The sequence below is a fragment of the Halictus rubicundus genome, chromosome 7, assembly GCF_050948215.1.
Source record: "Halictus rubicundus isolate RS-2024b chromosome 7, iyHalRubi1_principal, whole genome shotgun sequence".
NCBI classification, from domain to species: domain Eukaryota; kingdom Metazoa; phylum Arthropoda; class Insecta; order Hymenoptera; family Halictidae; genus Halictus; species Halictus rubicundus.
Window position 1 is genome coordinate 712436 of NC_135155.1, and position 24990 is coordinate 737425.

A 24990-nucleotide genomic window follows, 5' to 3' on the forward strand; every position below is an offset into this window, starting at 1 on the left:
TCTGTGCTTTTCTTAATAGAGAATGTTGCAACAATTTCACGAGACGACTTTCCCTTTAACCACAATTCCATCTCAATCCCAATTCCATCATTACATATGTACCTCGATAGATGTCTTTCGAACCGTGTTTGCGTTTCAGCGATTGATTACCAACTGAAATAATAATATTACTTAATATTATTTGAATGTAAACACTTACTGACCATTTACAGGCTCATAGCAGAAACCGCCCGGGAACTTTTGTACTCGCTAGTTGACTTATCCTTTAAATAAGCGCGTATAAAGAATAAATAGCGTTGATTATCTTGGTAGTATCCTTTCACTGTGATTGTAGTATCACATATGATACTAATAAAAATTTCTTAAGGCTTCTCTTTCGGAAGAAAAATTGCAAAAACCATTTGGTCGGGAACTTTTGTGCGCTAGTGTGTGGCGATCGCGCGTTAAGGTACGCGTCAAGGTACGCGTCGCTAGAACTGTCGATGTGCCACGTTCTTATAATAATAGGAGTAGTGAGCAATTTGGCAGCGCTCGGACACAAAACGCTGCGCTATCCGAGGTTTAAGATACCACTTTACATCTTTGCAAACCAATTTACAAGTTACAGATTTTACTTCCATCCGTACACCAAAAACGAATTATCAGTCAATGAAACTACCACTATTGCACGAAACAATATCAATTGTTTTCTCTTTAGCTACTGATCAGTTTCAATCAAATAACTGTTCCGGTTCAGTTCGGTTCAGTTCGTGCGATTATAGGGAGGATAATATTGTAACAGAAAAATATGTATATGGTCGTACTTGTTAATAAGAGCCGCGATGCAATGGAATACTTCGGAATAAAGCCCAATGAGAAGTCCTTCGAGAGCGTCAAGACCACTTATGTCCTTACTTTGTTCTGTAGGACTTGGTGTTCGCAATGTCGGTCTTGGGGTATTCGGTGTGCCGCCACCGCCGTTCCAAGAGAACACTATTCTACTCAATTCCTCGACTGTGGTGCCTAGCAATGTGGCTGCTTTCTCCGCACACTCTACTCTCGCAAACTGCCATCGACTTTGAGAACTAGTACCGACCTTAACGGCACCCGCACAACTCAGATGATATGTACCAGTGAGCACCAGCCAAATAGCTTTCTCATCAGCTTCTGATATACCAAGAGTCCTAAAGGCGGCCACGATCCGATTGAATTCGACCATGGCGCGCTGTTTGTCTTCATGTTTTTGCAGAGGTGTGATGAATGAATTATTTTCCGCAACTAAATTCGTAAGATGCAATTCCTTTCTTAAGGCACCTTCGGCCCCTGCCAGTAAGCGGTACATTGCATGAAAGGTTGGATCTCCGTTTGCTCGTTTACCTATTCTTGACTTCTCGAATAGTAGCACCTTGTACACACAGACAAAATTAAGGTCAACAACCTCATTTTACGCTTTACTTTGGTGAAACATATAAGACTACCGGAAGTACTTAGTATGGTTAAGTGCCCAAAAGAGGCATTCCACTAAAATGTTATACCTATTTTGTAAATACCAAGTATAACAGCGTCATAGAGATAGCAGTTAAAGTACGAGTTTTGAAGCAGACTTGTTAAAATACGAATTTTATTTGTCAAAACTGTGACGACATTGGTCAAACTCTGTGAAAATGGACATTTTCTTACAAAAATTTTACTTTAGAGAGAAGTCATTGTTCTTTTCCATTCTCCTATGTAATTGTTGTTTTTTCACACAATTCCGATGAACTGACCAAAAATTGTTCAAACAAAAGTTACTCAGTAATTATATGACAACCAATTGCAATTACAAAATATGTACAAAAAACTTTTTATTCAATACAGAATGGAAATTATTTAAACTTTTTAAATAAAATTGTATTTTTTTCAACAATTGATAGATCTTTATATGCTCTTTAAAAAGTATTAAGGGTCTTAGATAAAAAATATATTAGTTTAGGAGTTATTCATTTTGTCCCGAAATTCCCTGACCTATAGGATCGAACACGGTTACCCGAAGGCACCCCGAAGATCCACCAGTTGAGCAAGCCATGGAATTTGACAATATTCATGACCCTGACCCTTGTGTATGCCTAGGCTAATGTGTTTGTACTTTAGTTTTCAGTAAATAAATTTAAAGAGTGAAAAATTTGTTTTTTATCTGTTATATCGTATGCTTATTATACTTTTTGTATGTTCAAATATATGTTTATGTACACAAATATACATATAGTGACCATTGTGTTACTCATATGCGAAAGTTGTGTTAAATGTTTTAATCTAATTGGAAGTTCCCAGTAATTAATAAGAAGACAGACATGTACATGTATGTTATATTACCTGTAAGGAGGCGGACGCAATTTGCCCCGATTGATCGAAGTCTAAACTAAATAATTGCGTAAAACGTGTTGCATTTGAGTTCATGTATGTTCTGCAATTTCCAAATGCTTCTAGGACAGTGAAGACGGCATTGAGTTTCTCGATAGTCAGAATCTGTAAAAATGCAGTAATTGTTACTGAATTGTATTATACAAGAAATGAGTATGTAATAAAATCATTTATAATATCGAATTATTATAAAAACTATCAAATGCGCTGTTCGAGTAAATTCGACTATCCCGTTTGTATAGTATAGTATAGTATAGTATAGACAGAGTATAGGCTATAGAGGACTCATTGCAAACGCACATCAGTTGTGATATACATAAAAATGCCGATACACTTACTTACCTTATTAACTGTACCTGCAGAAAGTGTAAGATAGTGAAGAGCATGTTTAAAGTTGGTAGTTTTGCCTGATCCACTACGGCCAAGAAAAACTAAGGAATGATCTCTTCGAGTTGCTAACATTCCCCTGTAAGCTGCTTGCGCCATCGCATAAACATGAGGTGGCACATCTTCGCTCTTACATCCTCTGAACATAAGCGCCACCTTAATGGAGAAAATCATTAAATGCAGTAGCAAAATAACATATTTTGAAATTGAAGATAAAACGTCAGCACTAGATTCGTTTTGATTAGAAACTGGTACACAGTGTGCAACAATCGTACATTGAAATAAATGTCTAGTTTCAGTAAAATTTCGAAGAAATATTCTATAGTATATTAAACGCATTCGTTTTCGAACGGTTTGCAAACTGAATAAAGCAACTTAAAAAAAATTACTATAATATACATCACAAATGGGTAAATACATTTATTCATAAAACTATCAAAGAGTCTGTATAAGCTAGCTAACAACGGCAAATCAAATTATTAGTGAGAAATGCAAATATACAAAATAAAACGTTATGAAACATGGCTCAGTCCGAAAATATTGACAGAAAAGAGTTTAAAAGAACTATAATATCGTAGAAAAGGGAGATCCAGGTCACTAACTTCTTTTGTATACGAAATTTACGGATATAGCCCATAATCTCACAAATTCAATGATATAACCGTCCAATGTCAATGAAGGTTGTAGACATAAAAAAATAGTTGTACCTGTGTAGAGGGTAAGAAGATGATGTGGACCTTCATTTTTCGAAGACTTTGCAATCGTTTCTCTGCTTGAGAATGTTTGATTATCCTCTAGTAACTATGGCCGGGATATTGAATTTGCTAGACTGTAGACTAAATCGATCCAAATTCGCTCGGAAACAGTTCCGTTTGAAAAAAAATATTAGTGATCTTGATATCGCATCGCCTCGACATCTTGTACAAAAGAAAACAGGAGAATCAAAAAAATTATACATAATTGACATGTGAAATCGTTATAAAAAATTACGTATTTACATTTCTACAGGATGACAATAGTAGCTTAGTGACCTAGTGGTTAAGTCGGGAATGGTCTAAGTTTAAGCTCGTATGCATTATGTACTCGCACGCGAAAGTACAATTTCAAATACAGATTGTACTGCATCTGGGGGACAATGTCATACTAGTAACAATTTTTGTGGGAACTTTCAAGGATATCAATTGTGTTCTTTTTCAATAGATTTGCACATTTTTGCACTAATCAGTTCAATTTTTTTCGCTGAATGCCGGTGGCATTTAACACGTTCACGACGGGCCGGTATTTTGGCCGTTGTATTTGTACCACCGGTGGTACATCCCGTCGTGAATGTGTTAATCCTACGTCATTTTTTCTATTGACAAATGTTTAAATGTCGGATACTTATAAATGTCGGATACTCACAAGAAAACATATGGTAAATATTACATTTAGCGGACCTAGCTCCAATGACTTTGATCTTGAAATATGTTGTTAAGGACGTTATTTTGAACAACTGTTCCCTATACATGTGCCAGTCGATCGGTCTTAGTTTCCGAGACAATCGCAAAAATCTTTGTGAGTTTGTGGATGAAGCGACAACTCCTTCTTCAAAGCAATAGATAAGTTTCTAGTTTATTCAGTACAAGTAATATGCAACATTTCAAAGAGAAGATATAGTTGAAGTTGGTTGGAGCTAGAGAGGTGAGGGGACGGAGAAGACCGGCCCGACCATACATACAAAAAGTATGAAATGCGGAAGAATGCAAGAGTAGTCCCTCACCTCACTAACCCCAACCAACTCGAGCTACTTATACATTCTCTTTGTAATCTTATATATTACTTGTAACCTTCATATGTTGACCATACCTTTTCGACACTGGGTATACAGATATCCCCACATTTACCGTTCTATTTTGATTTCTTATGTCTCGTTGATCCTAAAAGTGGTGTGGAAGATGAATACAAGTCGGGAAAGGTGACGGGTACTCAAACGTATACTAATCGTAGTGAGACTGGAGTTTATTCTGAGAGGGACGTTACAACTCGCGTAGCCCGCGTTTCCGCTCTCTGCGAATTCTGATACAGAACTGACTTACAAACTAACCGTTCGCTCGCTGACGCTTTCTCACGAAAATCTCTCTTTCTTCATTCTCACGGTCCGCTTTCACTCAACTAAACTAAACACACTCACCCTATGCGACACTCGACCCAGTCATCTAAACATCCACTCGACGCTATCGCGCAGCACGCAACCCAATATATTCATTCGTACAAACATACTTTCCCTTAAAACTAAACACATGGCGGGGACGTGGCGCCAGCTTGTCGCCGCCACAGTGGCATGCATACGCAAAAACGTACATAGAAAGATTGAGGAGATATATGCAAGTGAATATTCCTTGTTATGGCACCCGCGACTATCATTTTACCCATTAGTTTGCAGAATTTTTATTTTGAAAAAGATTTTCACAAATGTATTGACGTCTTTTTTGATACTATGAGGTCGCTGTATCTGTTAGAATAGTTAAGTACTGAATAAACTAGAAACTCGTCTATTATTTCGAAGAAGATGCCGCTTCACTCACAAACCCGCAAAGTTTTTTGCGATTAGTTCGGAAACTAAGGCCGAGTGACAGGTACATGTATAGGGAAAAGTTGTTGAAAATGACGTCCTTAACAACATATGTCAAAGTTAGGGTCATTGGAGCTGGATCCGCCAAACGTAATACAATGAATTCGGGATATAATTCGTCGAAACTTGGATGATAAAGGTCGCGGAATTATCCCCACTACCGCGGAGGAAACCCCGCGAGGGGCCTCGGTCGCCGAGGAGTGTAACATAATACAGGTCGGGTATATCGGTGTGAACCACTACTAATCCAATAAGATGTTACGAGCCAGGGCTGCGAGCAACGCGGGAGGCCGGCGAAGGGTTATTACCCCAGGAATATAGTTTCAATTTGTTAGTTAGGTACACGGATGAACACAATGCGAAATTGGGGAGCCGCTAGGATTATAGACGTCGAGGACAAACTTGATGCGAAATCAGAGAGCCTCTAGGAATGGAGTCAAACGCAGACGAACTCGGTGCGAAACCGGGGAGCTGCTAGAATTGTATAGTTTTCGTGGACGAATCCAATGCGAAACTGGGGAGCCACTAGGTTGGAGAAATCTCTGTTGGACTATGGTATGTCGCTGACGAACCTGATGCGAAATCAGGGAGCCGGTAGGATAGTTAGCGGGCCTCGTAACTAATATCATTTAATTGATACAATCCAAGCAGTAAGATTGTATCGTGTGAGAACGTTCAACTATTGGGTTAGGATATTGGGCAATAATTAAGGGTTTGTAGATTGCGCGATTTACCTAACAAGACAATGTTGTTACAAGTGTTGGTGTCGCGATTGAATTGAGAGCAAGTGTACAATAAAAGAATTGTTACCTAAGATACACGGTCTTGACGCTCTGGCAATGCGGGATCTAAGAGTAATTGCTAGATGCCAAATAGAAGTTTTACCGAACTAACGGAATCTGTAAGGTTAAACTTTGATTCGAAGTGGACTTTAACCCAATCTCATTACAATTGACTCTTACGAATGTGACGCAACGCGACTCTACACATGACTGCACAATTATTGACCGAAGATAATGAAAATGAACGGGTATGTATACCCTAAAAATGAATGGGGTGCTCTGTTTATAATTTGATGTCACGTTTATAATTTGGGTCACACTTTCGTTTTTTGTCGCTTCTAATTAAAAACAGGCCCCAGTTAGATTTTTGTTAAAAAGGGTTAATAAGAGGTTATCTAGGCTATTTCCTATCAGAAACTTAATTGGCGGATTCCAGAAGCGAGTGTTCTAGAGATTTTCACATGAAAAAATCATACGGTATCTTCCCATAAATAAAAGGGGCCTGTTGGGACGCTTTTCGTTCTCAGGAACTTCTTTATTTTCCATTATTTTTTATGGGACTTTCACCAACATATTCATGGTATTTTTCTAATGAAAATGATACGAAATATGATACAATTCCAATGATATTTACTTGTGTAATGAACGATGAAAGTTTCGAACGCAAAGAAGGACAGCGTATGGGAAAGAAAGAGACGCGGAGAGTCGAAGCGTTCGGGAAAGCTGAAAGACTGGCGTGAACTCCTAAGCTCAAGGTCTGCCTTTAAATGAAAACTTAAACTTTTTTAATATTAATTATTTTTTTACGGGACTTTCATTAACATATTCATGACATTTTTCTAATGAAAACGATGCCAAATATGATATAATGTAATGCTGTCATTTTCTACGTTCGGCGCGGACCAAAGAACCTCTGAACGATAAGCGACGTCAAGACCCGCGCTGCTGACATACAACGCGAACTCACTGTATTTACACTATAATACTATGTTGCATGCCGTTAATGGTTTTTTTTTAATAGTAAAAGTAGATGCCCTCTCTACTAGTATGACGGGGTACTATTGCCGTTGTACGTTAGGGAATACTTCGCAGCCTTTCGATATAAGTAGTTTACATAATTCCATCAAGACATTTACCAGATTAATGTAATGAAATCTCGTAAGCATAAAGTAAATGTAAACAAATAAAACAAATAAAAATGTAATAATAATACGATTTTATATTTAATAGTAATACAAATATTCATAAAGTTTTGCCTTATGTCGTACTTTGACTGCTTGATAAACACAATAATGTGATGAAAAGTGTGATATGATCACGATTTACTGTGAATGTAGAAAAAATGCAGTGCAGGCCCGACTACTTTATGAAGAAAGGTACCCCGAGCGAAACACTCCTTCTAGACATAATTTCACTAATACGTACAGGTTGTTTCGAAGTACTGGAAGTGTACATGCAAGACAGTACAAACGGAAGAATCGCACGACTAATGAAGACAATGAAATTAATATTTTAGCAGCTATAGCTGTCAATCCTCACGTGAGTACGAGAAAAATTGCCCGGGAAGCAGGCATAAGTCAAAGTAGCGTAATACGAATTCTGGTCCGACATAAATTTCATCCGTTCCACATATCGCTCCATCAAGAATTGCACGGGAATGATTTTCAAAATAGAATTAACTTTTGTCAATGGGGATTGCTTCAAAATCATTCATTTTTTTCTAATGTCTTGTTTACGGACGAAGCAACATTTACTAATCATGGCTCAATTAATCTACGGAACGCCCATTATTGGTCTGTGGATAATCCGCACTGGCTGCGAGAAATTGATCATCAAAGACAATGGAGCGTAAACGTGTGGTGTGGTATTTTGAACGACAAAGTAATTGGACCATATTTCGTTAACGGAATGATGACGGGACAGAAATACGCTCAATTTTTGCAAGAAGATCTGCCAATTTTGTTAGAAGATGTCCCTTTACAAAATCGCTACGATATGTGGTACCAACATGACGGTTGTCCTGCTCATTATGCACGAGTAGCAAGAGAAACGTTGGATTCTCGATATCCAAACCGATGGGTTGGACGAGGCGGAACAGTTTCATGGCCAGCACGTTCGCCTGATTTAAATCCACTGGATTTCTTTTTATGGGGTCTGCTAAAAGAGACCGTGTACACGGATGCTCCAACAACAGTTGAACATATGCGTCAGCGTATCATCACAGCATGTACGAATATCACGTCGGATACACTTATCAGAGTTCAACATTCCTTCAGAGCTCGTTTACAACAATGTATCGACGCAGACGGCCATCATTTCGAACATTTATAAAATACAGGTATTCTGCTTCCATATTTTAGTTTTTTTACGTTTTTTCTGTCCTTGACGTTGAATGACCTTGGACTAATTATAGTCACTGAATTCCTAATGAAAGGGACTATCATTGTAGGTGTTTAAAAAAGGGTGGTTCCATTTAAAAAAGTCAAGGTGACCTTGATATCTCCAAAAAAATGACATAAAAACAAAATTTTTTTTTTGCATCGTGTCAGCCCCATTGTACCATTCAACTTTGTCCTTACCATATTTTACGTATCTTTAGAAACAACAAAGATATTTGAGGTGCTAACGTTTGGTGACTCACCCTGTATATGATAATGTATTTATACTACAGTGGTCGACATTTTGTAGAAGTAATGAAAAAATGTATTGATATGTAATATAGTTTAAACAAATAACTTTTTCTGAAGATTATTTAAGTATATGAATGTGACATATAGAAATACGTTAGTTTGGAATATGAATATATAATAAATATTGTTTCTAACCATTTTAGTATGTGTCTTTAAAAAGTGTCTTTAAACGCATCTTAAAAAAAAAACGATACGTAACTGACAATGGACGTACGGTATTTGCAAACGACCCTAACAAATTAAATAACCGAATAAATGCAATTACCTATTGAAACAATAAAATTACATTTTCTATCGAGAAGATTTCATTTAAACATAATTTGTTAAAATATATCGAATTCCTCGTCGTGAATGTTATTGTACATACAGTGTACATATTGTTCTAACTTCTAAAAAAAAATCAAAGTCATATGGTCCACTATTAAAAAGGACCTTTTAGGACCTTTTTATGGTCCTCTAAAAAGTATGCGAATACCCACTTTATATGTATTATTGTATATTCCAAGAATTACTGTTTGTTTCGAATATTTTATAGGATTTACAAATTAGCAATATTATAAATTGCTCGTGATACAAATACTCGAAGGTGACATTTAGCACAACAATACGAAACGATGATGTACGGTAACATTAGATGAGATTCAATGAAAGCGTACAAAACAGAAATGATAATACACTTTCTGTACATTACGTGCCAAAATGAATAAAAGCTATTTACCTTTTCTGAGTAAATTGCCAATGGCACCACCGGATTAATGATGATCATACTATCGCCCGCATAAGTATGTATTAAGTTACTAGCATAACGTTGTCTCAATGTGTGAAGAACAGAGGACTCGTTAAGAAATCGCAAACGAGAAAGTTCCTCAGCCTTGTCGAACTGCGGTGGATTGGCCTGTAATACAGCAAGCGATTAAACGATTACGTAATTTTATTTTGGTATAAAATATTGGTCAAAGTATTGTATCCTATTATAATTTGCTGTTCATATTTAAGTATTTACCTTTCGTCTAAAAATCACTATTTTTTGTTTAATTTCTTAAATAATTAATGGTTCTTGTATCTGACTATACTGCCTTCTGTTAGTATACGTATACATTAGGGTGGTTTTTATTTAGTCTTGAAAAAAGAAAAGAAAGAAAGTCTGTGCAAAGTTTGAGTTCCATTGGATAACGGAAAAAACGAGCCCACGAGCCCACCCTTAAACATTAAAATAATTAATTAAATGTTTATGAAGTTGTTTTCTCGAATATCTTCTAGGTTATTGAGTGCAAAAATACGTCAGACAAAATCTGTAAATCTGTACAGGCTGCATCTTCTATGCCAGATCTGGACAGACTGCGTCTTTTATGCTCTATCGCATTGCTTGCCTCGCCCGGGTAACATCATACAGATTTGCTCATATTTATTTAACAGTTCATTTTAGAGGCCTTTTCGAAACGTAGTTTTCCTTTTAAAATCGTTAACCTTGATAAAGTGAAAATTCAACATTTTTTGGCTTTTAATAAAGGAAATATACGCAACTGACTTTAAAATAATATGCAATTTTACAAAAATAAGTTTCGCAAGTTCAAAAAAATAAAATACACATTTTTCGTTAATGTTTATTCATAAAAAATCATGAAAACACAGTGCAGTTTAAAAATTTTAGACAAAATTTTTTAATTTTGTTCTAACATTTTTCTCAATTTTTTCGGAAACCGTTCGTTTTACGAAAAAAGTAATGCGACATAAAAGACGCAGCCTGTCCAGATCTAGAGGTTTTGAAGAACATATCTTTCGATACAGTCAATAATTTAAAGGATATTTGGAAAAAAAACTCATTAGTACTGCCCTAATTTTGTTCAACCTATTCTTCAGATATGGGAGATGTAGGTACTCGCATTCTGCATTCCTCTCCCATAGGCTTCAAATGATTTCTTGTAATTTCATACAACGTCATTCAAACATGGTATTTTTATTTTTAAATTGGATAATATTTTTATTTAGTTGTTTTTAGCGTTGTGACTTGCACCTGTGCTATTTTTAAAAAAATTTTCCGGCTCTGGATTTTGCTGCCCTGAGCTATAACCCCTATAGCCTCCCCCTAAATCCGCCTCTGCCTATTTCTATTAATATTAATACTCCTAATTATACGTCCTATACATCATAGGACCTAATGATAGGTAATATTCATACCTTCTCCACGTCTTCCTCGTCTACAAGAAGTTCCTCGCCGGAAGCAACCAAACGAATCCTCAGTTTTGCCGTATCCGGATCCGTCGAGCCGTATCTCGTAGCAAGGGTGAAACCACCTCGATGCAATAACCAAACTTTTTCGTAATTCAGCCATGCTTGTTCTTGCGCCAAGTGTTCTTCCGATCGCGCCTGTGTTCCAATTTGTAAACAAACAAATAAACATAATGTACATATGATTCTCCACAGAAAAGCTAAACGCAACGCGTTAGAGACTATTAACAGTTTGCACTACTACATATAACATTACTAATCCAACAGCCTCTCAAAATGTTCATCTATATTGAATCCGGAAGGTGACATAACGGCGAGGCTCGAGGTGTGAGCTGACCTCGCCCCCCGGGGGGGGGGGGGGAGAGATTAGCTCTCCCCGGGTTGGGTCGACACCCCTCCGAGTTAACTCTCGGTATGGGGGGTGTTGGTCCGTCCCTCCCCCTATAAGGGGAGGTGGATTCGTGGGCGCGCCTTCGACGACCCTTCCTTACCGCTCGTGGCGTCTTCTTGCCTCGGCCCAGGGAGGGCAATCTCCCATGTATAATGCACATATGTGTAGGTGGAAGTTTCCCAAAGGGTGAAGGGAATGCAATCCTTACGACGGCCTACACGCCGCCACGACCACACGTCGTGGACATGTTCGATCGGAACACGAGGAAGGAGAATAAAAACTCGCCACACGATTTGTCGGTCACAACCATCCAGCTCGAGGATCCAGACGCCAAAAGAAACAGAGCGGGAGCTCGGCGTCGCCAACGGCTTCCGCCGATCCCCAATCTGCACGTATGGGAGTGGGGGAACAGAGCCCCTACATATGGACCTTAGCAGTGCCATCTAGATTAGTTCCGTCAACTAAAACCTATATATATAGCTATGCGATTCTACACATATACACATACACATATACCTACTGTATAGTACGATTATTTTAAACTTAGAATTAAACTTATGTTTAAAGGATCTAATGTGTTTTGTAACAATACTTTATTTCAACAATATTTTATTTCAATACATAATAATACATAATTATACACATAATACGTAATTATAATATAAAAGTAATACATAATTATAATATAAAAGTGATACATAATGATAATATTGTTCTCACTCTGCACTTGCAAATGCAAAATAGCATCAGGTCCCAATCTTCTTCGTTGAGTAGAATGCAGAAATGAATCTTCTTCAAAATGTGTATAACACACCCTGTATTTGCGCCTTTCAGTGCTTGCCGGTTTAAGTATTAGGTGGACCTGAAAGTAATGTCGTTTCTGCGCATGTCAGTATTTGTTTATCATTTATCAGATCATTGTGTACTTTAAAGTCGTGCTAACGACATTCTAAGGTTAAAGTGATTTGTTTACTTGTAAATAATTAAATCTTGAATTTTTTTTGCAATTTTGGGTAGAATTGACCAGCGAAATACCAGAAGAGGTACATATCCGGCATTGTATGCTTTTTGAGTTTCCCTAGGGTAGTGACGCAACTGTTGCTATCAAAAACATTTGCGATGTTTATTTAAGTGCATTAGATGATCGTAAATGCCGAAGGTGCTTTTCTAAGTTCAGATCCGGTAATTTTGATCTCTCCGACTTGTATCGATCAGGAAGACCAACAACTTTAGACAATTACGTGTTAAGGGCGGAAGTGAAAGCAAAGTAAGCAGAGCAAGTGTTTGGGTCCCGCACAATCTGTCCGAAGAAAACAAGATCGCACTGCGCAAGACGAACCCTGGAAAAAATTAATGAATTGGGGTGGGAGGTACTGCTTCACCCACCATACTCGGCCGACATTGCACCATCGGATTTCCATTTATTCCGATCGCTAGAACAGTTTGTCTATGTGACAAAAAATTTGAAAATTTGGATGATATCCAAAATGTCCTCTCCAGATATTTTGCTCAAAAACCAATTGATTTTTATCGATCCGGCATTGAAAATTTGCACACTAGATGGCAAGTGGTTATTGATAACGAGGGTGATTACATCATTGATTAAAAATAAAAACTTGTTACAAATTTATTTGTTTGAATTTAATATAAAAAATGACATTACTTTCGGGTCCATCTAATATTACAAGATACTGAATTTTAGTGGCCCAAGATTCCGATTGTTTGACGTCTTGAAGAAAGTAGTATGCTGGGATAGTTACACCCGATGAACACTGTGGAACTGCACAAGCTTTCACCATTTTGTTCTAATGCCCAAATTTTCACAATAATTGTTTGTATCTTATAAAGTTTGTATCTTATAAATTGTCTGCACTTATGTATGTGTCTTATGCACTTATATGTCCACTTATAACCACTTATTTTGTAAACTTTTTATACTTGCTGCTGTACTCCTCTGCACCTCACTGTCCTACTATTCGAAAAACAAATTTAAAAAAATTTTATAATTTATGCACAAAGTAAAATTCCAAAAATGAGCTCAAAAATAAGTTCACTGAGTGTCGCTCAATTTTGAAAAATTATTTCTAAAATTGATTTGACACTGAGCAAAGTTTTTTTTCAATATTTCCTGAGCTTATTAATCTGAACACAATTCAATTTTTTTATTATTAAAATAATATAGAAAAGGTCTTGAAGTTATTGTCTGGTTCAAGTATCCCGAAATATCGCAGTCTGCAATGGTCCGCAACAATCAGCAACAATGGTCGAGGCACACGATCATTCATGCAGCAGTGGTTTTGGCAGTAATAGTAGCGTCCAATAGCACCAAAGATTGGAACGTCAGTCACGTCCAATCACGTGTACTAACCGGTCCAAGGCTATACAGAAGAGTGTTCTTCCCCTGCCTCGGCACGGGGCAGGTTCCTTCGGGACATCTGCTCCGGACGAGGCACGAAGACACCGGGAGCTGTGGGTGCACCCTCGGAGGAGTACTCGCGTGATCCAGGCACCTCCCCTTTAGCTTAGGTGGGCGTTGAATTTTTAGTGGGTAGTCTCCGGGGACACTTCCCCAGGGATAGACCCACATAACCCCGGCTTCCCCCAGGGAGCCGGGGTATGCGAAAAGCACATCGAGAAGATACTATCGATTGATTGAAATTATTTATATTAAATTAACACATTGAGAGTTAAGGTTATGCTGCGTTGTAGCATATTTTTTATGTATATTTGAACGCCTATTAACACATTCGCGGACGTGAATGCTATAGCATTCATTTTCATAGCGATGCAAAATGACATGAATGCTATAGCATTCAAATTTTAAAGCCAATTTTTATTCATTTAATTTTATACAACCTTAAGTTTTTGTAATTAATATACATTTCAAAGTAATGACCAACTGTAATTGCTAATGACAGTTAACTTATTATGCATTGTTTATGTCTAATCAGATTTCGGATAGTTCAACTAGTTTCAAGAAAAATTGCCTGTCTATTTTTGCAGCTAAAACGTAATGTTATATTAATATCAGGGCCCGCCCTAGGACGGGCCCAAGATGAGGTACCTGGGCCTGGTCATAGACGGCCGCTGGCGATTCGAAGGATACTTCGAGCTCCTCGCCCTCCGACAGGAGAGGACGGCAGCCGACTTCGCGCGGCTGCTGCCGAATGTCGGGGGGCCGGATTTGAAAGTACGTCGCCTCTATATGGAGGTGGTGCAGTCGATTGCCCTGGGGCAACCGTATGGCATCGCTCGCTCGGGGCCAGCCGGCGCAGCCAAGCACTCTTGGAAAGAGTGCGGCGCCGGCTGGCTCTGCGGGCCATACGGGGTTACCGCACCATTTCCGCCGAGGCGGCGGAACTCCTCGCCGTGGTTCCACCCTTCCATGTGGTGGCGGCGGAGAGGGCGAAGCTGTACCACATCGCCCGCTCCTTCCGCCGCCCGCCGGGGGTGGATCTCACGCGCGGGGAGGGGGAGGAGCTCGAGGGCCTGAATCGCCAGGTACGGACGGAAGTATTTTCGGAGTGGAGGGCTCTGTTGGCGCTGTTGGCGCCCTCCACACGTCCGATTGTCCGGGCCCTCCTGCCCATATTCGATATATGGTGCAGGAGGCGGGGAAGGTTGACCTTCCGCCTCACGCAGGTGCTCTGCGGCTATGGCTGCTTCGGAGAGTATGGGGTGGGGTGGGAGCCGACTGCGCAGTGCCACCACTGCGGCGAAGATGTGGACACGGCGCGGCATACCTTGGAGGAGTGCCCTGCTTAGGCAGAGCCGCGCCGTGTCCTTAGAGCCACAGTGGGCGGGTGGGACCTCTCGCTGGCGACCGTGGTCGACCACATGGCCGGCAGCGAGAGGTCGTGGATGTCGGTGGCCTCCTTCTCCGAAGTCGTGATGACGGAGAAGGAGGCCGCCGAGCAGGCCCGGGGAAGGGACCCGGGCTCGGCTACGCGTGTGTGGGCGCGGGGACGACCCCGCGCCGACGTGTGCCCTCCACGAGTGGGGTGGCGAGGGAAGGGAGGGCGCGGGGGTCTCCCTCGCGCCAACTGGTGCCCCGGGGAGAGGGGGGCGGAGCGGGATTGGCGCGGGGAAACTCCACGCGCCTTGATTTGCCCCCACCATTGGGGGCCCGGGGTGAGAGCTGACCCGGGCCCCGGGGTGAGCATGGCTCCTCCCTGCAGGGGCGGCACCCCCCGGGTTAATTTCCCGGTATGGGGGTGCCGGTCCGTCCCTCCACGACAGGGGAGGGGGATCCGTGGGGGGTTTTGGGTGGGAAGGGTCGGGGCGTGCCGGATCGCGCCTCCGACGGCCCTTCCTTCCGGTGGCGTCGTCTTCTTGCCTCGGCGGGGCTGGTTCCTTCGGGATACCGGCTCCGAGCGGGGCACGAAGACTCCGGGAGCTGTGGGTGGACCGAGCTGGGGCTCGGGAAGCCCAATCCGAAGGCTCCAGGGATGGGGACACACGGCGGGTCCCTCCGCCTGGGGTCTTGTAGCGTAGGCAATAGGGTAGGCTAATCCCCTCCCCGGGGTATGATGTTAGCTTGGAGGTGTCCTGTTGAGTACTCGCGTGATCCAGGCACCTCCCCTATAGCTTCGGTGGGCGTGAGGTTTTAGTGGGTAGTCTTGAGGGGTCCTCCCCCTTGAGATAGTCCCACATAACCCCGGCTCTCCGCAGGGAGCTGGGGTATGCGAAAAGCGATACCTCACAAAAAAAAGGGCTCGCCCTAGGATAGTCGGCGCTCTGGTGCGAAGTTCTTTTATAGCGCCATCCCCCCTATATTTTTTTAAAGACAATAGTGGCTAATTTTCGGGTAATAAAAAAAATAAAAATATAATATTGTTATTAGTAATTTAATTTTCTATAAATCTTTATAGAGTACCTGGAATACAATGTAATGCAATTAATGACATAAAACGCTACATAAGTACAAAGTAGTACACACAAAACAAAACGGATTTACTCGTATTATAAATTCTTAACAAAATTAAATTTATAAGCAAACATTGATATCAAAATTTTACTTTTGTGTTCTAACATCATGTTCTATTGCAATTATTGATAAACCTGCAAGCCGATCTTGTGACATGGATGACCTTAAGTGATTTTTTATTATTTTTAATCTCGAGAAAGATCTTTCGGCAGAAGCAAATGTTACGGGCAAAGTTAAACAACATTCGTAGATGAATGGTGACATTTCCAAATACACACTCCAAATTGTTGGCACAAATGAAATTTAATATGTCAATTGTATCTGAATTCATATTAAGATCTATGTGGCGGCCCGTGCAACGAGCACGCCGTCGGAGCGCCAACATATATTGTATGCGAGGCGACGACCGTCCTCGGGAAGCCGCAGAGCAGAGTTGGGCAAAATATTTATCTAAATAAAAATTTCGAATAACGAATAAAAGATAAAAATATTTTTATTCGTTATTCGAAGGTTCGAATAAAAAAAGTATCTTTATCCGACGAGTATCGGATAAATACTTTTATCCGACAAGAATTTATCGGACGAATAAAGATAATTTTTTTTATTCGAAGCGGATTTATTCGAACTTCGAATAATTTTTTCATCTTTTATCTGTATCTTTTATTCGAAGGCTTCGAATAAATCTTCGAATAACTTTTGCCGAGCGCCCAGCATCAAAGACCCAGCGACGACAGACGACATACAATGTAAGCGGATGGAGAATCGCGCACGAATGATAGTTTAAACTTTTAGATTTTTCAACATATCCTCATAAAATTGTAACGAGCGAATGGAGGGGATTTTCCTGATGAAAATGAGGTCCAATTCGAGTGTAATCGAACAAGTTTCACTGATACGTAATGTTACGATAAAAATTACAATCTCATTAAAGACAGTCCAAATGATGTCGTGTTTGGACTCATTTTGATCGGGATAAGCTCTACAACTCATTCGTATTAACAATATTGTTATGATTAAAAACATAAAAGCATAAATTGCCAATAATGCACGATTCTCCATCCGCTTACATTGTATGCCGTTTGGCAGTCGCTGGGTCTTCGACGTTCGGCGCTCGTCGGTCCTCGTCGGCCGTCGTCGCCGTTTATTCGTCGAACTGGCAAAAGTTATCTGAAGATTTATTCGAAGCCTTCGAATAAATCTACGGATAAAAATGCTAAATACAGTCCAATTTGTACCGTGTTTAGTGTCATTTTAATCAGAAGAATGCCACGAATTAGTTGGCGCAAGTCCCATAAAAGAATCTTGAAAAACAATGAAGTTTTGCAATTGGATTGGTAGTTGTTTCACACCGATATCTGGCGACTCTGCGAGCTCGGAACTTCAAAGACCAGCGACCGACCAACAGCCTACAATGTAAGCAGACGGAGAATCGTGCATTATTGGCAATTTATGCTTGTATGTTTTTAATCAGAACAATATTGTTAAGACGAACGAGTTGTAGAGCTTGTTCCGATCGAAATGAGTCCAAACACGACATCATTTGGACTGTCTTTAATGAGACTGTAATTTTTATCGTAAAATTAGGTATCAGTGAAATTTGTTCGATTACACTCGAATTGGACCTCATTTTCATCAGGAAAATCCCCTCCATTCGCTCGTTACAATTTTATGAGGATATGTTGAAAAATCTAAAAGTTTAAACTTTCATTCGTGCGCGATTCTCCATCCGCTTACATTGTATGTCGTCTGTCGTCGCTGGGTCTTTGATGCTGGGCGCTCGGCAAAAGTTATTCGAAGATTTATTCGAAGCCTTCGAATAAAAGATACAGATAAAAGATGAAAAAATTATTCGAAGTTCGAATAAATCCGCTTCGAATAAAAAAAATTATCTTTATTCGTCGGATAAATTCTCGTCGAATAAAAGTATTTATCCGATACTCGTCGGATAAAGATACTTTTTTTATTCGAACCTTCGAATAACGAATAAAGATGAAGTATCTTTTATTCGAATCGTTATTTAAATAATTTTTTATCTGAATAATGCCCAACTCTGCCGCAGAGAAACACTCGAAAATCGGTTACGAGGACGGTCGTCGTTTGTCAAACAGTCGACTAGCGACAGCGAAGATCGACAGTCGAAGGCAGGCGATCGGGCATTCGCTCTGATTCAAGCATCGTGATCAGGGCAGTCGACTGTTCGCGCGAATAAAGAGACATACGAGCGGACAAGGCTTTATTCATTTCATCCATTGCCCCACAATCTACAAAGTCACCTGAAAGCTTCAATTCATCAAATAATTCTAATGCACTTATATCTGTTAAAGTCAATAGCAGAATGCACTTCTTGATATACAGGGTGGCCCACATAACTCTTAACAGCTCAATATCTCGAAAACTATGCCATCGATTTTAAAGTTCTTGGTCTTAAATTGCACGGATCTGAAGGGCCTTTCTAATTACATAAGCGTGAAGTGGCGCCCCCCTTTCCCTTTAAAGGGGACCGGGGCACCTTTATAATTTTAAATGGAACCCCCTATAAAACGTTACATATTTAGATTCTGTTAAGGTCTCGCTCGCTAAACCAAGCGAGATCTTCTTGATTATTGCACTTGGTGCCGACTACACTCGAAGGACCACCCACTGATGTGGGACTGACTTGACACTTAGTGGTTCTGGGTTTTCACAACTGAATTTATTGAAAACGGCCGCGTAACTTGGACGATGCGCGTACCCAAGTGTTACAATTTTAATACAGTCTCCCTGCTCGGAGAACTCTATGCTTCTCTGGTTTCCTCCTTGGAGGACTCTATGTTTCAGACTGTGCTTCCTGCTTGGAGGACTCTATACTTCTGGTCTGTTTTTGCTGCGGTCCCTGGCACCTTCGAAAACCGCTCCCCGTTTCCCCTTTCCTATGTGCCCAAGGGTGGGGCCTTAGGGGCGGTTCCCGATTTTCCGAGGAGTCGGAAAATTGGCTGCCCCTTCCAATGCGCCCGAGGCGCGCTGTCTTTGGTGGGGTTACCGGGCCGCTCGCGCTCGCGGGTGGGCGGATGTCCGCTAACGACGGGAAATTCCGGCCGGTCAGGACAGCTGTTGCCGATTCCCGGTTACTCTCGCCTTGGGATTTTATGGTACGGTTTCTTGGACCTGGGAGACTAAAACGATGGCATGGCCTTCACAACCCTCTAAATCTCTTTATTTTTATGTGCCACATGTTGGCTGCAGACCGGTCCGCTAAAGAAATTACAATAGCTCGATGCTTGAAAGAAATTGCTGAAAACTCCCAGATGGTCGACCGTACCATAAAGTCATTTGTAGGGTTCTTGCCTTAACAGATTCTACAGGAAAAAACAAGTAAATTTTGCCTGAAACATTTTTTTGTCAGATGTTTCCATAATGAGATATAACAGTTTGAAGTTTCGACTTGTACAGTCGGGGACGTTATTAAGTGGACACTCTTAAAAGTTGCATATCTTTTTAAAAATTGGTCCAAATGACTTGAATTTTTTTTTAGATGTTGTAACGGTTGCGTTTTCCTACGCGAGCGTTTAACCGCGAAAGGAAGGTTCGTTCTGTCCTCTCCTGGATTTGCTCAGCGGCCAGGGTCGGCGGAGAGGACAGCAGGTGAAATAACGGAGGCTGTTTACGAAACAAATAAGCTTTATTGCCGGCGGCGGTTTGCCCCGGGTCGAGACGGTGAGTCCCGGCTGGCGGGTTCCGGTGAGACGGCTGGCTGCAATCAGCGCGAGGAGGCGACACGTTATTATAATTGTACCTTAAATCTAATATACGCGAAAGTAACGGCGGAACGCGGAGCGATCAAGACTCGCTTTTACGACGGAAATGCGGAGCGATCGGGACTCGCTATTCTACGGCGGAAACGCGGAGCGATCAGGACTCGCTACTTTACGGCGGAAACGCGGAGCGAACGGGATTCGCTGTTACGGCGGAAATACGGAGCGATCAGGATTCGCTGTTACGGCGGGAACGCGGAGCGATCAGGACTCGCTATTTTACGGCGGGACGCGGAGCGATCAGGACTCGCTCTTACGACGGGAATACGGAGCGATCGGGACTCGCTGTTACGGCGGAATACGGAGCGGTATCGTGATACGGTGTTTCTCCGACTCGGTGGATTCCCGGGATTCCGGGTCTACGGTTGGTCGGTGGGAACCACCGCGGCTCGGCGAGATACTAGTGAACTGGTGTTTCCTCGCTGATGGCCGAGCGCACGATGGCCGCGAATCCACTCCGACTCCGGACCGACGGGACGCCCCACCCGTCGCCCCCAGTCAGATCGCGGTGGGGGTCGCTCGCACCCGGACGTTCCCAGAGAACGAGCTCCCGTCACCAGCGTCGTCACTCGTACAGGACGAGCTCCGAACGCGGCTGCGATCCGACGAGGACTGTCACGAATGTGACGCGACTCCTGGTCGCGGGCCGGTGAGCGAATTTCGCAGGATCGACGGAAAGGAATCGGGTAGTGGGGAGAGAGCCGGAGCGCGCGACGAGCAGTAGTGCCCAGAGACATTGCTCCCGTCCGTCTGCTTGCTCGAGACTTCCTCGCGGTACTGGTTTCGCACGCACACGGAAGAAGCCGTAGTACGCGTTCCACCTGGCACCAGCGTGCTCGCACACACACACGGAAGAAGCCGTAGTATGCGTGTTCACACGCGGCTGCGAGTGGTCAGGAGCTCGGGATAGTTCCCGGTGAGCAGCTCCCAGCCAACTCCGAGTTAGTCGCGGTTTGCTCCGATATTTATTGGGAAAGCGCGGACTACGAAGGGCGCGCCGCCTCGCGAAATGTTCGCGAAGCGGCGGCGTGCTCTGATTGGTTCGCGCTCGGGACTGTTGCGGATTGGCTCGCACTTGGGTCCGTTGTGCGAGCTCGCGACGGAACGCGAATTTCGCCGTTTCGTCGCAATGTTAGACCGATTAGTTTGTTAGACAATGAGTAAACAAAAATTTCTTTAGATTGCAATTGGTTGCAATGATAAAGAAATGAAAAGATGATGATTTTTAAAAAATGCGTTTTGTAGGTTTCGGTAACTTATATGCATACTGAAAATTTCATCGAAATCGGTAAATGTTGCAATGAGCTACAAACGTTTCAAGGTGAGAGCTTAACCTTTTGGTTACGGCAGTCCGCTCCGCCGGAGTGACGCCACTGAACGGGGCATCGCGCCGAAAAGTGTGCACGATGAACGTCGGTAGTCTTTTCGGTTTTTACAAGTTGCCGGATATAGGCGGCACCCGTACACATAGGTCGTCGCGTGGATGCCGGCTATAGACAGCACCCGTACACACGGCTCGCCACGTGGATGCCGTATACACACGGCACCCGTAACGAAAGGGTTAAGGGTGAAAGTCGCAGATTTTCGGCCTTGTCAGGGAATTTCGTCCTTATGTGATCAACTTTAAACATTTGTAGCTCATTGTAACGTTGACCGATTTCAGTGAAATTTTCAGTTTGTACGTAAGATACCGGAATCTACAAAACACATTTCTTAAATTATCGTTGAAGGCTCAGATAAAAAAGTTGAAAAATCGTCATTTTTCATTTCTTTATCATTTCAACCAATTGCAATTTAAAGAAATTTTTGTTTACTCCTTGCCTAGCAAACTAGTCGGTCTAGCATCTAAAAAAAATACAGGTAATTTGGACCAATTTAAAAAAAGTTATGCGATTTGTAAGTGTCCACTTAATATCACCCCCGACTGTAGGTACGTACTTACTTGTAGCGCTCGGAAATAGCGTTATGGAATTATGTATACGCGCTTGAGTCCTTTGCTTATTCGTAAACTTGAAACTGTTATATCTCATTATGGAATCATCTGACAAAAAAATGTTTCAGACAATATTTACTTGTTTTTTCCTGTAGAATCTAAATATGTAACGTTTTATAGGGGGTTTAGAGTTTGTGTTCGGGTATGAGTGAAAGTTCGCCCAAAGTAACAATAACAGTTTATTAACAAAACAAAAACTCAACAGCGTAACAAGAACAAAAACGAAATGACGACGAGACACAATGTCAACGATACGAAACGTGCTATACACCGGGTAGACGACACCAGACAACTAACTCCGTCGTCCGTTAGAATTCGTGCTTCTATCTATCCCCGTGTCCCCCCTTCAAATAAGGAAACTTCTGGGGTGGGGATGTCGCTTTCCTGGACGTGCCCATTGGAGAAAGTTCGTGTCCTTGAACCGACCACTCGTGTCCTGGCGAAAGTCGAGGATTGGCGGCCAAATGTGCACGTCACGGAAAAACACCGAACCTGGTCGCCAAATGTGCACACCAGGTAGGAACGGACTTCCGGCGGCTAAATGTGCGCTCGCGAAGAGCTTGGGCCTGGCGACCAAATACGGCCAAGGTCCCAGCCCGCTGACAACACTCCTACCTGGGTCCCATCAACCCTTCTCCAAGGGGTCCGCCACAGGGGGTTCTATTTAAAATTATAAAGTTACCCCGGCCTCCTTTAAAGGGGAAGGGGGGCGCCACTTCACGTTTATGTAATTAGAAAGGCCCTTCAGATCCATGCAATTTAAGACCAAGAACTTTAAAATCGACGGCATAGTTTTCAAGATATTGACCTGTTAAGAGTTATGTGGGCCACCCTGTATATGTCGGGGCGTGATGGCAGCGACGCACCCCGTCGGCAACGACGTGTAACGCCTATTTGTTGTATAGGATTAAGTTTACATGTAAAATAACAATTTAGACATTTAGTAATTATGCGCGGACTTTAGAATAGTTTGGAGCCCGAAGCTTGGACGTACCCTGGTAATTGCCCTGCGAAGGGGCAACAAAACAGTCCCTGTTTACCTGTCTTACCCCTCATCGCGCGCGGCGCAAAGGGAGATGCGAAATAGGGTCCCTGGAAAATAATGGGCTGGGACTCTGTTGAACGTGATCACGGGCGGCAGAATAGTTTCGGCTACGATAGAGTAAAGACCAGTTTTGAGAAAAGTGACTTTTCGTGAGGACTAGCGAAAAGGGAAGACCCAAAAGAGACTCGCGAATATTCTGTCAGGCCCGTGGGCTCGTTGACGTGTCTCGCGTTGCGCTACGAGATCGGGCATTGTGTTTGCGTAGAGTCTGTTCGAGAATCGCGTAAGTGCAAAACGGGTGAATCGATGGAGAACGACGCCGGTCAATCTCCGTAGGGTCCGAGGATGGAAGACTCCGCCCAGCCTCCGACATACAACGACTTATAAAGAACCATGTGTTAACTGCTCGAGGGACAAAACAGAAGAGACGCAGCAAACAGCGACGCAATCTCATACACACAGCAACACACAGGATTGCCAACATAAAATGTGGCGCGCGAATTAAATACACTCTTACAATATCCTTGTCTGCACGGGTGATGCCCAGTTGGACTCCGACCGATTGGACACGTCCCGATTGGACGGTTTCCTTTTGGACTCCGTGCCGATTCGACTCGTGCCGTTTGGAGCCGTGCCGATTGAACTCGTGCCGTTTGGACGCCGTGGCGGTTGGATTCGTGACGTTCCCTAACCCTAACCCTAACCCTAACCACAAAAATAAAAATTCAGATCCAAATTTAACAGATTCCAAATCATATTTAACCATATATTTCACAATATAATATCACCATATGTAGACTTCGAAAAGCAATGATTATAAAATTTACGGCGTCGAAACGCCATGAATGCAACCACTACGGCGTCCAAACGGCACGAGTCGAATCGGCACGGCGTCCAAAAGGAACGCGTCCAATCGGGACAGTCCAATCGGGACAGTCCAATCGGGACAGTCCAATCGGGACGTGTCCAATCGGTCGGAGTCCAAGTGGGACACCCCCGTCTGTACCATCCTTAAGCATACTTCCAATGTCGTTACAATGTTTTCTTAAAATTTCTTTGTCCATATTTTTTATCTCTTTGATATCATAAAAGAATTGAAAATAATCATTGTCATTTTTAAGTTCTTCTTTTTTTACTAAATCATTCTTCTAAAGAGTTTATTAATGTATTTAAAATAGCATTGAAAAAATATTTTTTTATCGTTAGGATCAATCGGTGTTTCATCGGCAGATTCGTAACTAAACTGTTTCTTAATATTACGTCTTGGTACATTTATTGACGGGATAAATTCTGGCGCAATTTCTAACTCTGTAGCTAGTTCTTTTGCAGATTCTAAAATTTCATTAAAACCTTTATCTGTACTGAATTCCTATATGACACATATTACATTGTCTAATGCATCTAATGCATTTTTTAAATGCTGATTAACACCTTCTAACATTTGACTTACAACAATAACTTTGCTTAATACTTCATACCATAAAATAGTAGAACAAATAAATAAAAAATTTTTAATTTTTTTAGCTAAACTCTGAGCCTTATGTCGACTGTTGTAGTCGTTATTATTGTTTTAGAAAATTTCTATTAATGCGCTGTATATTTTCCCTATTTCATATCTTAATGGTCGCAGGACTTGAACTCTAGATTCCTATCTAGTTGCAGGTAAAGGTTCTAGTATTAATTAATAAGCTATTTTTTGAAATGTCCCATCTCTTAGTAGAACTACAAAAAAAATTATAAAGTTCTTCAATGACGCCAAAAAAAC

The 24990-nt window shown here is 41.7% G+C and overlaps 2 protein-coding genes across 4 annotated transcripts in view; one reads left to right on the forward strand and one right to left on the reverse strand.

The window, feature by feature from the left end:
* The window catches only part of LOC143355910 (unconventional myosin-XVIIIa), a 378931-nt gene that overhangs the window by 241898 nt on the left and 112043 nt on the right, over positions 1–24990 (reverse strand). For 2 of the 3 annotated variants that reach the window (XM_076791094.1, XM_076791093.1), the window contains exons 6-10: positions 11028–11216; positions 9568–9744; positions 2722–2922; positions 2332–2484; positions 804–1384 (exon numbers count right to left, since the gene is read on the reverse strand). In XM_076791094.1, coding sequence (XP_076647209.1) covers positions 804–1384; positions 2332–2484; positions 2722–2922; positions 9568–9744; positions 11028–11216 — 1301 coding nt within the window. Of the gene's footprint in view, positions 1–803; positions 1385–2331; positions 2485–2721; positions 2923–3473; positions 3617–9567; positions 9745–11027; positions 11217–24990 lie in introns of those variants that run through there. The other variant, XM_076791095.1, reaches the window with a different exon arrangement.
* The window catches only part of LOC143355923 (general transcription factor II-I repeat domain-containing protein 2-like), a 341246-nt gene continuing 323080 nt past the window's right edge, over positions 6825–24990 (forward strand). Inside the window, exon 1 of the mRNA XM_076791150.1 lies at positions 6825–6914. The gene's annotated coding sequence lies outside the window, so the exon portion shown is untranslated. The remainder of the gene's footprint in view (positions 6915–24990) is intronic.